We start from the raw sequence: 14,959 nt of genomic DNA on the forward strand, positions 1-14,959 counted from the left end.
ACAAAAGGCTGTGTTTAAAGTGTCTCAAAACTCAGTTGCCGCTTTCTCTTTGACTGTACCAATCCAAAATTGACAGCAAAAGTTCAGCAGAAATCATGCCTTAGAGGAATAAGAATCATCAGAGCTTCTGTAAGAGTAGAAAATGAATCAGTCCCTTTAAATGGTCTGATATTGACATGTACAGTATAGAACCACTGTGAGATCAGATACCTCAGTGATTGGGCGTGATATTACTTGAGCCTAACTTTAGATGCCTTACTCTTTTATGTTACCAGGTTGTTGCAGCGGTATGCCTCCGCTCCTTAGTTTTGCCCCATGATTACTGGGGCAGTGGAACCTTCTGTGTTAATATCTGAATGTTCCATTTCCCTTAGTAGTAATAATAAGCTATTGGAAAGAGAACCATGTGTCAGTGCAAATGCAAATTGAAAATGATGAGTAAGACGACGAATTCCATGATTCGTCCAGTCATTTCAGTGATTTTCAAATCAAATCAGACTTAAGAAATGGTCTGGCGCATTTTAGATTAGTAGAAGATATAGCTGAAATTGCACATTTGTATTTGTACGAGACTCATCAACAGTATTACTTCTATGACTTTGACTAAATAATTTGTTTTTTTTTTCCTCCTTTTAAAAAAAATGACGAGACAGATGTTTCATTATGTCAGTGAACATTTATATAATTTACATTTTAAACAAGTTGCACTTAAATAACTATGTAAACCTGTATGTAAACAGTTCCTTTTTACATCATTTCATTTAAAGCTGAAGATACGGGGAAGACTTTGGTCATACTTCAGAACAGAGCTGCTACTGCTTTACGGCACGCCTCGGTGCCTTAGAGAAAGAAAGTCAAGGTCAAGCCATCAAAATGATGACATTTACAAAATCTGGATTTTAAAGACAATCAAAAGAAAAATACAGAAAATGACCATGAAAATAAACCAGTGCATATAAAAACCAAGGCACTTTGATTTGTGCCATCCATGAGTGTAAAGAGGGCAAACAAAAAATGCGTAGAACAGACAACATCTAAAGAGCGACTATCACCACTATAGATACTCACTGCTCTTTAAGTGAACTTTGGTAACTAGCTCAGTATTTTAGCCCCTACCTACCCTCCCTCCCAGTCTCTTGCTCCAAAATTATTAGTGAGTGAACAGAGAAGTACTCTCAGCTTCATAGCCAGTGTGCTACATGCTACCAGGCTCATGTTTTGTTTTGTTTTTTGGACCTTGTAGAGACCTCTACTCCAGGGACATTTGGTTTCTTTTTCAAGTAGAAAAGCAATAAATACCATATATGCCTTTGACTTCCTTCTGAATACACTCATAGCCTACATACACACATACACGCACATACACACATATATACACACACACTTTCAGTTTGAGGTAACTTGTTGAAAATCTACAAAATGCCCTTTTTGTGTTACACCAAAGATGAGGAGTGCTCACTAGAACTTAAGAGAAAGGTTTGTAGGTTATTTGAAAATTAAATTTCAACCCACCTCCCCCTAAGCGTTTAAGACATGGTGATGGTGGCATTGTGAAAAAAATTTCACTCTGTTGTATTATGACAGCCTTCCTCAAAAGAGCTTCTTAAAAATACAACAAACTAAAAACCCTAAATCAAGGCAAGCTCCTCAAATCTGGTACGCATTAGTTCGTCACAATCAGAGGGCAAACAAACATCTAACTCAGGCTCCAAACTATGTACAAAAAGAGTGACAATAGAAAATATACAGAACAGTGAATTACAATGAATTACCCAGTCATTGTAAACATTGACAATAAATTAAGGAGGTTGCATAACAAACTGAACCAAATATTATTAAGGAATAACAATAGCAAAAAAAAAAAAAAGTCAATGACATCAACAATAATAATATTAATATGAAATAAGGAAATAAATGATTGTCTCTAAAGTAAGTGTAGAACACACTAGACCACTAGTGGCCTGGAGCAGTGTCTCTTAGCCCTGAGTATGATAAGTCCCTGAAAGCAAAGGTCTGAGCCTGTCTACTTATAAAAAAAGGATTGTGTACACCTGTGACTGCCAGACCGGGCGAACCGATGAGGCTGTGGAGCAGCATGTCTTAGTGAGTGTGTGTGCGCTAGGGCTGGGGCTAAGATTCCATTGCCTCCACAGTCTCTTGTTTGACCTTGACAGGTAGAAGCTTGATAACTGATGTTTCACTGCTTGGCTCATACAGGCTGTAGGCATTAGACGGGTGTGAAGGAGGAAGCAAATCCCCTCCTGTGCTGCCTTTGTGGTATGATGCCTTGAGGTCCATTTCGCGGCAGATCAGGCTAAAGATCTGCTTCTCCACCAGCCTTTCCACATCAACACCCTCTATCTCCTCCAACCGGTCAGCATGGTCACTGATGTTGAAGCGCTCAATCTCCTCGTTCATGCGGTTTAGTTCGTCAAGGCTACAGTGAGGGGAAGGCATGGCAGCCAGGCAGTAGCCCTTAAGATGGAGGCGCAGGCTGCACAGATGGATGTAGTTGCGGTGGCAGTGTGGACACTTGTGAGGGCGCTCTCGTGTGTGCAGCCGTTTGTGCAGTTTGAGGTGGACAAATTGGGTGAACTTAGCCGGGCAGAGCTTGCACTGATAGGGCTTCTCACCTGAGTGCAGCCTTAGATGGGTCTTCAGATTACTCGTGCTGCTGAAACGCTTATGGCATACCTGTAGAGACAGAACAACGAGCTTTAGGACTGGAAAAGAACCTTCAAGCAGCTAACCAGTACTAGCTGACAGATGTTCAGGTATCAGAGAATTAGTCTCACCTGGCATTCATGGGGCTTCTCTCCTGTATGAACCAGGTAGTGCTTTTGCAGGTGGGCCAGCTGAGTGAAGCCCTTATTGCATGTCTGACACTTAAAAGGGCGCTCTCCACTGTGGACACGCAGGTGCACCTGAGAATAGTGCAGAGGGGGAGCAAGGTTAGAGACAGGGTCCCATTCATAACAGGCATAACAGGTGTGTAGAAGTGAGGGATTGATGGAATTTTATTATTTTTTTCCAGTTTTTACCTTAAGGTTTGAGAGCTGCCCGAAGGTCTTGCTGCATACATTGCACTCGTACTTAATTTTGCCATTCTGTTTCTTCAGTGGGTACGGCAGCGTCTTGTATCCCGCAGGGCCTCTCTTTATCTTGCTGAGATTGATTGCCTCATCTTCTGAGCGCCGGATGCTCGGCTGTGCTGAGGTTGGATTGGCAGGCTGCTGATCGACAGAGGCACCGGAACCTGCTGTGGGAGAACCGCTAACAGGGGCATGAGGGTGGCCATGCAAGGGTTTGTCTTTCGGGGTCGTCGCTCTAGAGAAGGCACTCTTGGCTGGTGGAAGCAGGAAGTCCCTGTGGGGCGGCAGTAGGTAATGACGTCCTCCCTCAGGTGGAAGCATGCTGGGTGGGACGGGCATGTGAGGGGGAAGTATGCTGTTGTAAAGGGGGTACATGCGGGAGAACACATTCCCGACCGGTGGTGTTCCGCCCATGGGGTAAGGGGCGAAGAGGTAATGGTTGTGGTAGAACGAGTGAATTGGGTTAGGTGGAGAGGATAATGACCCAGGATAGCCAGGATAATGACCCAAGCTGCTACTGTAGAGTGACAGGGCATCCCGGGAATCTGCTGGAGCAGGACTGTTTCCCGGACTGGTTTCAGGGCTGCTGCCTGCCAATGGGCTAGGGGTGGCTGAGGACAGTGCAGGCGAGCGAGTGGTAAAGCAGATACCTGGGTTGGGTTTCATGATCGGTCGGGGGTAGATAGCACGGGGGTAGATGGGTCTGTCAGGGCTGACAGGGCAGTGGGGACGTGTGGCCAGGGGTCTCGTGGGCCATGTGTCTTTAAGGATTTCTGAGACAGTATGCTCTCTTTTGACAACAGGCTTTTCTTCTGATTCCTGCTGCTTTGCTTCGATCAGACTCTGCTCTGTAGAAACACAGTAAAAGAGAACATTAGACTACAGACCTAACATTCCTCAGCCACCATAATTACGTCCAACTATCTGCTCTTTTGTCACACATAGATCCTAAATACATCATTAACAACTACAACAAAAACAACCTTAAAGTATATATTTACTGAGCTAGGTAAGGTAATTGACTCCTCCCACACTACTGGCTTCTTGCTGCTACAGAACCATTGTGACAGAGCACATAGATCTTCCCAAGGCAAAGAAGGTTCAGAACACAAAGTAGCCTAGTCGTTCAATTAGGGAAGACAGTTTGACTGATTATCCTGAGGTAGGGGCTGCAAGACAGGATGTAAGGAATGACAGCAGATCCCGGTCAGGGTGGTGGAGTAGGCTGGATTCTGCTCGGAGCACTGATACTATCTAATGGATGTGGCAGCAAATGATTGAAAGTTTCCTTCTAATAGGAAGCCACAAAGCCATGACTCCAGTTACCTCACACACCTCAAAGGCAACTTAAAACAAAGTGAACTTGAACGCTCCTTTAGTACCATAGCTAAACTATAAGCTTTTTTTTTTTTAAGTTGGAGAATACTTGGAGTTGCATTTTCCTATTAAGTGAAATGTGCTTAAAGAATCTCATGAGGCAAAGATTTACCTCATTTTCTGAGACACACCTCATAATAGAACCTGCTTTAAAAGAGGAAATAAATAATCGTAATCACTTCCTGCTACCTTTACTGTGACCTTTTACGAAAAGTTCAGTAAAGTCTTTTTCTTCTCCGGGATGTTTGTGTGTGGTTTGCAAGATGAGTATCCTCTTTAAAAAAAAAAAAAAAAAAAAACTCCCCATTCTTAGAGCCCCTATCCTTCTGCTTCGTGAGCAATGTGTAAACGCAGTTAGAGGTTATCAGTAACCCCCCCCCCCCCCCTCTTTTCCAATTCTCTTCCACAGATAGCGCCATTCCCCAGAGAACTTGTGCAAAACAAACAGGGAAGCAATCCCAACAGATATCAATCTGTCAGCACAGCCCCGCCGCCAGGAAGTTCAAGTAGTCAATGAAGCCCTTTTTTTTCTGCCTTACTCTCTCTCTTTGCCTCGCTTTTAAAGTGCCAAATAAATTACGAGGTTGCGCCAGAGATCTGTCTGCACTTCCCCTGTGTACGCGTATGTGTGTGAAGGAGTGGTTACAAAATGCGACTTGATAAAGGTTCTTGAAAGTCTTGGCTTAGCTGAAGCATCAATTTACTTCAGAAAGCTAAAGAAGTTTAGTGAACCATGGAGTGAGACAGCTTTTCTAAATCAATCCCATGTGGGAGGCCCTGCCAGTCATCTCAGCCCATTCCATTATACTGAGTCATTTGCGCAGTGGCTGTGAGCCTGTTCGTGCTATGACTCTGGTTTGAGAGACGGCAACAGATAAAGAGATTGCTCTTACTTTCTCAGGTAGCAGGTACGAGAGCTTAGGTGTCAGTGGTAGGTCAGAAAGCCTAATTATATACTGCTTTGTATTTCTGTGCATCGAACTCAAGGGGAGGGCCCAGGCTCCCGTACCCTGAGGGTATGCGCATGACCGAGGGGAGCGGAGCCACAGAGACTGCTCTGTTCCCGCCACACCTGAGTATTGTCTCCTTCCTCCCCTCCCTCTCTCTCTTTCTCTCTCTTCTACAAAACAAAAGGTTTCACTTTGAAACTTTTATTGCTGGTTGAGCAATAACAGATTGAGCGTGTAGAGAGAGCTTTCATGTTGAAAGATCGTCTAAGGAAAGATGACGGGCATTCGCATCTTCTTCCGTGTGTAATTACGGTCAGCGTTACTACGCCTGAACAGAAACATTACCAAAAAAAGCAGTGTGTCAAGAAATTCTGTTCTTAGACAAGATGAAAGGGAGAAGAGCATGTATGATAATGACAGACTCAGCACACTTCCTCTTGGTTCATTATGAAGTAAGTATGTAAGAAAGACGAGACACGAAAATACCCCCAGGATCAACACAAATGACTTAACCTGTTCGTTCTCATTGTGTTCTGTTAATGCTGGCCTTTTTTTTTGTTTTGTTTTGTTTTTGGTTCTACTTACTGAGCTTTTGCATCATGAGATCTCCTGAAGGAGGGTAGTGAAGCCGGTGTGCGAAGTCAGTGCAGTACCACACGAGAAGCTCGTGATCAGCAGGGATGGCCTTCACCGTGTAGAAGTAGATGCTCATGCCGTTCTGGCAAGCGGCCAGGTTCTGCTCCTGCTGCGAGTGAGCTGGATTCACATAGCGCATCCAGTTGCTCTTCTCCTCATCCAGGCCATCCACGAAGTGATGGAAATCTCCTTCCGCGTAAATCTGAGAACGAGCAGACGAAGCACGATGCTTTTAGCGATTTTAAGACGAGCACTCGCCCTTGGGACGACCAGACAGACAGACAAGTGGGAGACACTACAGCTACAATCTCTTTTATAAAAGCCACATGGCTGACTCAGTAAGCACACCCCCACCAATACTCACACTCTCATGTTGAATCTGCATGTCTTCTCTCTCTCACTCATACACTCACAGATGCGTGCGCGCACACACACACACACACACACACACACACACACACACACACACACACACGCTTATGAAGTGGAACGAGTTGTTTTGGGGTAGTTCTAAGGTTAGAGTCTGGTTCACGCTAACTTCACCATTTCCAGGAACCCTTGACATCACTAGCAAGGCTTCCCTCTGTGACACCGATGCTATGTTGCTGCTACACATTTTACTGTACCATCCCACCCCCTCCACACACACACACACACACACACACACACACCGCCCTCTCATCAGTCAGTACTACTCCAGTAACATAGGAAAGATAGCAGTGTTTGTTAGCAGGTAGAGAGAAGCATCTTTCCGTAAGGGGATCTCTGTGGTCTTAAGACTAAAAAAACAATTCTGAGCAAATAAGAAAAAAAAAATTACGGTCATGGTTTGGATCGCGCTAGGATGACATGACACTTTCGCCATGACGACATCTGTATGCAACAGCTGAAAGCCGCAGGCAGGGAAGAGCGCAAGCACACCTCATGCCTTACTGGCAGTGGCTTGATGACAACCTGATGTGACAGCCTTTCAGAGAGAGAGGTTTCAGACAGCCACAGTTTGTGTCACACGGCATCGAGCTTAAAATCTAGTGCTGCCGAGTCATTCGCCCTTTCTTGACGTTCAGAAAGAGCACAGTCAAAACAAGATCACACAAGACGAAATAAAACTTCACTCTCTCACTCAGCCAGAGCCGCCGACACAAGCAGTGGTTCTCAAAACATTACAGTCTAACTCAGCATTTTTTTTTTTTCACAAGCACGCTCTGCTCTCGCATAAGACGTGCACTCGTCATGTCACTCAGGAAGTAAGTCAGTGGAACAGGAAGTGACCTGTTCGCTTGTGAGTGTTTTTTTTCTCTCTCTCGTATTTTTTGCTCCCCCTTTACTGAAAGTGAAGCTTTTGAAAAAGAAGAAGAAAAAAAAAAAAACAACTCACCCTCCAGAAGTACTTCCTGTTGGCGTCTTCGGGGACATTTTCTGTTGTGTAACTTTCCCCCACTAGAGGGCCAAAGCGAGTTCCTTTTGGTATGTACTCGCGGCTGATCACACCAATCACCTTGTGTAGAGAAGGGGGGGAAAAGTGCAGGAGGTAAACCAATTATTTTATGAGCCAACATTAAATTCTTAGCAGCAATTTACAAGTCAGGACGAGGGTTTACAAGACATTTATGAGGATGGATGACTTCGCTTCTAAGAAATTCATTGAGGATTGTTGTCAGATTAAAGATGCAGTCAGAAAAAGTTGTATTTTCTTTTTAAGGCATTCTTTGACACGTCTAGGTTAACCAGGTTCTGTCCTGACATCCACTAAAGTTTGAGAAAATGATGTCTCATTTGTCCTCTCTCACCTCTCATTAAGTGCCCAGACCCTCCCTGCCGTACTCATTACCAGGCCTCCTTCCTCACCACATCAAACACTACTACAACCCTCAAAGCATAAATCCACACCTACGATTACAGCTTGCGCTTCTTCCTTTGAGGTAAATGGCATCAGAGAAACCCAAAGGCGGATGGAGCAGAGAACCACCGCCTGGCCTTTCGGATTACAACAACCAGACTTCGGTCTAATCTCCTCGAACCAAGATCCGCTCTTCAACTGCCCCTCCACCACCTTTCTTCCATATTCACCCCGAAACACAAACAGGCATGCGGATAAAGCAGTAGGAAATCCCCTCACATTTCTCGAAAGCCTACAGCAGAGCAGCAGCTCAGTGGGGAGATTAGGTCGTCTTTTTGATAACTCATTAACAGAGATTTAGTTCGGCTCCCGAGCTTCGTGCCAGAGAATTTTTTTTTTTTGTACCACACTTCCACAGTCTCTTTTATCCTCTGTCTCTTTCTCTCTCTCCCTCTCTCTTTTCCGTCCTTGTCCCATCAATTTTCATAAGTCGGATTACATTTTCGTGTGTGTGTCTGAGTGTGTCTTAAGAACTGGGATAAAGATAAGACCAAAAAAAAAAGGAAAATCTATTCAGCTGATATGGTGAAAGCGCTTAGAGGTGTTCAAAGGTTTCCTCGCTTCAAATCAAGGGGAAGTTTGCGCACCGTTACTACTACAGTCATCACTGTCTGTCTAAGATAACACGATTGATGTGATGGGAGATGGGAGGCATTCTGCTTACAGAGCCATGTGAAACGGCACAAAGAGACAATCAAGCTCACAAAGGAAGCACTTCTATTTTTCAAAGATTAAGAAGATTAATTACGATTGTGTGATTTGAGCATTTTTTTTAGATAAATGAAAAACTTCCTTCTCCGTTTATTCTCAAGTCTGAGACTGTAATTTTACCCATCTTGCGTCAATATGAGCCGTCGCTCTAATAACTGGTACACTCACTCACAGACTACTTTTTTTTTTTTACAAGCAGATGGTATATACAGTACTATGCACAAATCCGACACCACAAACCCAAACGCCATGCTGCAGGCAATAAGTTCCTCAGTCTGTGAGAACATGATGCACTAATGAGTCATTACTGCCGTACCTCTTTAGAGTCAGGGGCATATCTGAATGCCAGGTTTCTCGGCAGCGAGGTCTGTGCGCGGGGAAGATCCGGCTTGTCCATGCCGTCCCACGTGTGGTCCTTCACTATGTAGGTGCACTTCTCTTCAAACTCGGCTTCTGTCCACTTGAACATATCAGCGTCCTCGACGGTCATCTTCAAATCCACCTGGTCGGCGGTGTTCGGGGAGCCCTCAGTAGTCAACATGACGGAGCTATGTTGAGAGGCGGCCTGGGAGAAAGAGAATCGGACAAGGCCAGAAAAACAGGGAGAGGAAATGGAGAAGGAGAGAGAATGAGTGGAAATTCATATTCTTAAACTGCCTTAAAAGGAAAATTAATTAACCGAATACTAACACACAATTTTTTCCAGTAAATCCTAATTTGCAAGAAAGGTTAGATTGTGTAATATTCACTCGTAATGATGAAATGAAAATGCACAGCTAAACAAAGCAAAACACACACGAAGCAAAATGAAAAAAAAAACACATCCTCTTTAAACAGCACCTCTTTATATGCAGCAATTATTGTCTCTATTTACACCTAGCTTAAGTCTTTCTTTCACTCTCGCCATACGTTCCCGTTCCTGCCCTCCGTGGAAAAAAACAAAAACTCAGACACGGACGACAGAGGAAGGAAGTGGCGTCTACGTCTGAATGGGCTAAAATTGGAATCGGAGTTGTAAAGCGGCGGAGTCTATAAAACATCCCAGGGAATAACTGCGTGTGTTCATGTGTGTGTGTGTGTGTTTGTGTAAGAACAAAAGGCATATAATCTCAACTTTTTTTTTTCCTTCTTTTTTCCCATAAGGGGCACATAGCAGCGCAAACAAGCTTCAAACATTTCCCACCCAAGATAGTCCCACACACATACACACAGGCTGAACGCTGTCGCACTCACCTGCGCCTGTCGTGGAGACGTCTTATTTCAAAATCTCAGCTTTTTTTAAATCTGGTCTGTTACACATATTTTGTATATACAGAATGTATATATAATAATAATAATACTAATAATAATAATAATCCCATTCTTTTCAGTCAAGCAATATAATAAATTAGTAAAAAAAATAATAATAATAAAATAGAAAAATTTACAGATTTTTAAAAATTAAGAAAAGTCCTCGCATTTGTTAGGTGTTTAAATTATCTATTTATACAGTCCTATTTCCATGAGTCAAAAGAAAAAGAGACAAAAATCCTGCTTGCTGTCATTTAATTCTCTGTGTAGGACAGCTGCAAGATCAAAACTAATATTGAAACCGAGAAACTGAACATGAACAAACTGGGCAACCGTATTTTTTTCTATTTTTCTTTTCTTTTTTTTTCTCACAAGTAAATCCAAATTAAACTGAACCAAACTTTATCTAAGAATGTGTCTAAAAATGACAGAATTTCCTTTCTTATTATTTAAGATTACCTTAAAACTTGAAATGAATAGATATATACTATTCATATATATTTACTATATATAGTAAATATATATAATGTATGTATGTATATAAATATATGTAATGTTTACTATTTTACTACATAATAATGTTTACTATTTTATCATGAGTTTAAATTAAAAGTACATGTTAATTGCTTAAATTGAACACTTTTCCTTTTGTACAGAATAAAGAAAAGTTTTTTATATAAAAATTATTTTTTAGGACAATCACATGAAAAAAGTTACAAACAGAATACATTAATCGAGTTTTCAGCTTTAAGTCAAAACGTAAGGTATCATTCAAATTAAATTCAAATTAATAAAATAAATAAATAAACTAACTAATAGAAGAATCAGAAAAACTTAAAAACTGCTAATATTGTGACAATTAACTTTCTACAGAACAAACTTAACAACAGAACATATTGTAATAAAAAAAAACTTTTTGTTTCTTTTTTTTTTTTTTTTTTGCAAAGCTCAAAGATAAATTATCCAAGCAGTCTCACTCACCAGCAGATTTTGGTTCCAGCCGCACATAGAGCCGTCTGATCTCTCCCTGAGTGCGCTTGTGTGTGTCTGTGTGTGTGTGCGTGCGTGCGGCAGAAAGAGAGTGTGCCCGTGGGACAGGTGCAGATCGCCCTCGATCCCTCTCTTGTCCAGCCGCTAGTCCAGATGGCGACTGTGTTCTCCTCTGAGTGTCTCGAGTTTGACTGCCTGAGCATGTTTCTTTCTGACTTGTTGAGCTCTCCTTTTGGCTCCTCCCACTTTTTCCTCCACCCTTACTCCCTCCCTCCTCCTCCTCTCTCTCTCTCTCTCTGTCTCTCTTTCTCTCTCTATCTTTCTCTTTTTCTCTTTCTGCCTTTCTCCACCCTCCAAGGTCATGACAAATGCATCATAGACAGGAATAATAATCTAGATGTTATAAAAATTCATTCTGAATAAAATTATACGAGAAGGAATGGCATGTCTTTGCCTTATCTGCTGACACAAAGCTGATGAGAGATTGCCTTGTTTAAAGAGAGGAGAGGAGGAGGGCGGTGTTGATCCCTCTTCCTCTGGTTCTCTTCCTGAGAAGGAAGGACATCCTGCGCCAGTGACTCAATAACCTGTTGCTGTTTACTAAGAGCGGAACTGCAGATTGATGGCTGTTTCTCCTCGCACCTCCTCCTCCACCTCCTCCTTCTGTTCCACAGCTCTTGGAACCACTCTAATATCCCCTAGGGGGTGCTGAATTCTGTCTCTCGACACTTCTACACCTCTACAGTTTAATCAGAAAGGAGATGATAGTGAGGTATGTACAGTAATCATAAAAGGGAAGGATGTATCACTCTCCCTAAGTAAAGTGACAGAAGTGAAGCTTTGTAAGCAGTTCTAACCATGGCTTCAGATAAAAGAGCTTAGATTTGTTTGGGGGAGAAAAAAAATTGAGCAAAGTCCAAACAGCAGACAGAAAGGATCTCTGGTGGCCTGCCACTATAAGACTCTCCCAAAGCTGCGCATGCTTTTCTGTTTAAAAAAAAAAAAAGAAAAAGGAAATCCCCTAGATCTCTTCCATTCATCCATCTGTGGGAGGAAGAGCTGGGAAGAACAAGTAGAAGAAGAGAAAACTGGCCTGGATGCAACAAGAAAATGGAAGGCGAGTGAGCCTGGTGGAAACACACATCCCTACACACACACACACACTCACATGCACCCAAGCTCTGCTGGTGACAAAGATCTGACCACATCATTCGCTCGTTCGCTGCCTCCTACTTCCTGGCGGCGGACAACCCATAAGATCGAGGCCCTGCAGGCCCGTTTCTTCCTCCAGCCTCGACCCGAATCTGGCCTCCAGCTGGGCCCTGACTCAATAACAAGCCGCAGAGGAGAAACAACAACAAAGCTCTGAGATTTTCTAGCGAAAACGAGCGCTTCCTTTTGAAACTGCCATGTGGTCTGGACTCGGCGACTGGGAACAATCTGGCAAGTAGTGAAGTTGGCGTTTTCCGCCATTATCGTCAGCACCAGCTCATAACGCCATTTGGTATACCTCTCTCTCTCTCTCTCTCTTTCTTTGCCCATGTCATAAAGGAAAGAGTAGGCCGGGGGTGAGGGAGGGGTTTCTCAGCTCTGAAGTCAAATTCAAATGGGGGCTTTATTTTGGCTTCTGTAGTGGGTTTTAATGTGGCCTACATGCCTGCGAGGGAAGAAAGGAGCCAAACAAAAGCGACAGAAGGACTTCCAGCAGCTTTGTTAGTTTTGCAGAGGGTCGCTATCAAACCCACTGCTGGGCTTTGCCTGTAGGGCTCCGAGCACAGGTGAGAGAGTGAGTGACAGTAAAAAAGAGACACCATGAAGTGAAGGTTTGGTGTCCCAGCTCCTGATAGAATACAAATGTTTCCTTTTTTAATACATTGTTTTTTTTAATACATTGAACAACTTTTTTTTTTTTTTTTTGCTTCCTTTCAGGCATGAGTGCAAACTGTTTGCCACTGGGCATTTTACGGGCAAACCACATCCCATCTGTGTCCTATGATGTTCATAAAAAAGTGCTCATTTGACTCCTTCCCATTCAAATATCTCAACTGCATTATTTGCATTTATATTTAAACCTACCCCCCGCCTGCAAACAAACAGTCCCCAACACGCCCAGACCACATACCCCTCCTTTTCCAAACAAACACATTTACAACTGTACGTTATCTAAAAGAAAAAAAATTGCAGAGTTGCACTGCAGCTGTTTAGATTAACAGATTGTTTCATTCCTCTTATTAGCCCAGGATGAGGAGGTTGGAGATGATGGTTCTGGAAGGGTGCGGGGGGGAGGGCTCTGTATGTGTGTGTGTGTGTGTTCATGAGTGGATGAGTAGGGGGAAATGGCCATTGTTCTGGGAAAGTTAATCCACAATGGTAGCGTAATGTCTGTGTACGTTTAGCTTCACACATGCCTTGCATGAGGACAGCTCCGCGCCCCCCCTAAAAACCCAAACCCTCCCCGCAAACTTTGTCATCATCTGGGAAGCCTCGATTATAATCCTGCCAATCCATGCCTGCCATCTGGGTACACTTGTTCAGTTCAGCAATGCACAATATGTTTGTTTAGTCCGGATTATTTTATTTTTTGTTATCACTTGCTGGCATGTTACACCTCTTTTAGTAACACTTGATTGAACAGTATTAACATATGTTGTACACTGCACATACTCTTGGCATCCCAGGCTTAGCCGCATTTGTCAACCCTGAACATTTCGGTCTAACCATAACCCATTGGCTGAAGTGCCACACACTAAAGAGGTGATTCTTATGTACATTCTATACTTTTTAGTCATATTCTACATTTCATTCACATTAATAATAATATTATGATTATTATTATTGTTATTATTACTATTATTATTATATACTGTTATTAGTATGAAATAGTGGAGGTCAACCTGGATCCTCTTAAAGGGTTAAGATTGCAGGGTAGCCTATGGAGCCTATCCCAGGAGACTTAGGCCATGAGGCAGGGTGCACGCTTGACGATGTGCCAATTCATTGCAGGGCACACACACACACACCCACTTACTCACACACTACAGTCAATTTGGGAACGCTAGATAGCCTAATCCACATGTCTTTGGATTGTGGGAGGAAACCGGAGTACCATGCCGAGATGAAAATCGAACCCGGACCCTGGAGGTGTGAGGCGACAGACAGCTAACCAATAAGCCATTGTGCCACCAACCAGGGTACAACCTTTTCTTCCTTTTTTTTTTTTTTTTTTTTTACCCTTTACTATATATAAAGTATATTTCCCCTGGCAATGTGGACCTTTTTAGAGTAAACTTTTACACTTCATACACACATGAAAGATACACACAGGTGTGTGAGCGACACAGTTCAGTTCAGTATGCATTTCTTCTCTTTTGAGAGTGCACTTTTCTTCATAGTGTTCATGACCCTGTAAGTTCTGCGGGTGTGCGTTTTTTTGCGCGCAAACACACCAAAACGTCGATAGTAGACTGGAGATAGCGCTTCCTTAACCAGTGCTGGGGCTCACATACACCACACACACACGCGCGCGCGCGGTGCGCATATACTTGTGCACATGGACGCGCCCGCGCATCCATACACACGCACGCGCTTCGAGCGCAATAGGGAAAGACAGTGCGCAATTATTATTATTATTATTATTATTATTATTATTATTAATAAATGATTTGTTTGTTTTTTGTTTTACTTAAATACATGACCTGAAGCGTTGTTATAGCCACCCCCCCCCCCCCCCATACATGTGTGTATGAGCCTGTTATGTACATAGTGAACCAGGTAAAGATTCCAGATTACACACACACACGTTCTGTTTTAAATCAAAATCGACTAAACGATTTAAAAGGGGGAAAGTCAGGAAAAACCTTATCTGAAGTCAACGCATCGACTCAGACACGTGAGCGCGCCCGGAAACGCACGCGCAAAAAGTTTATTCCATCAGCCCAAAAAAAAAAACACAAACACTGACACATTTACTCTCCACTCTGTTTCCCACTATCTGTGTCACTGATAACAGCTTT

The 14,959-nt window shown here is 43.0% G+C and overlaps 1 protein-coding gene across 1 annotated transcript; it reads right to left on the reverse strand.

Moving 5' to 3' along the window:
• Positions 1-656: 656 nt before the first annotated feature.
• prdm1a (PR domain containing 1a, with ZNF domain) lies at positions 657-11,177 on the reverse strand. Its single transcript, XM_053486937.1, has 7 exons — positions 10,938-11,177; positions 8,983-9,231; positions 7,434-7,553; positions 6,005-6,257; positions 3,042-3,940; positions 2,796-2,924; positions 657-2,694 (listed from the first exon to the last, which is right to left on the reverse strand). The coding sequence occupies exons 1-7, from the start codon at positions 10,962-10,964 to the stop codon at positions 2,131-2,133; spliced, it is 2,241 nt and encodes a 746-aa protein (XP_053342912.1). The 5' UTR covers positions 10,965-11,177; the 3' UTR covers positions 657-2,130.
• Between the last annotated feature and the right edge of the window lie 3,782 nt (positions 11,178-14,959).

Source organism: Clarias gariepinus, chromosome 25 (assembly GCF_024256425.1).
Source record: "Clarias gariepinus isolate MV-2021 ecotype Netherlands chromosome 25, CGAR_prim_01v2, whole genome shotgun sequence".
NCBI lineage: Eukaryota > Metazoa > Chordata > Actinopteri > Siluriformes > Clariidae > Clarias > Clarias gariepinus.

Bases quoted from the DNA above. Each gene is read 5' to 3' on its own strand.
- prdm1a (XM_053486937.1), bottom strand. From the start codon at position 10,964: ATGTGCGGCTGGAACCAAAATCTGCTG. The intron at 9,232-10,937 runs GTGAGTGAGACT...TCTTTCTCCCAG, and splicing joins GCTGGAACCAAAATCTGCTG to GCCGCCTCTCAACATAGCTC. The intron at 3,941-6,004 runs GTAAGTAGAACC...GTGTTTCTACAG, and splicing joins TCTCATGATGCAAAAGCTCA to AGCAGAGTCTGATCGAAGCA.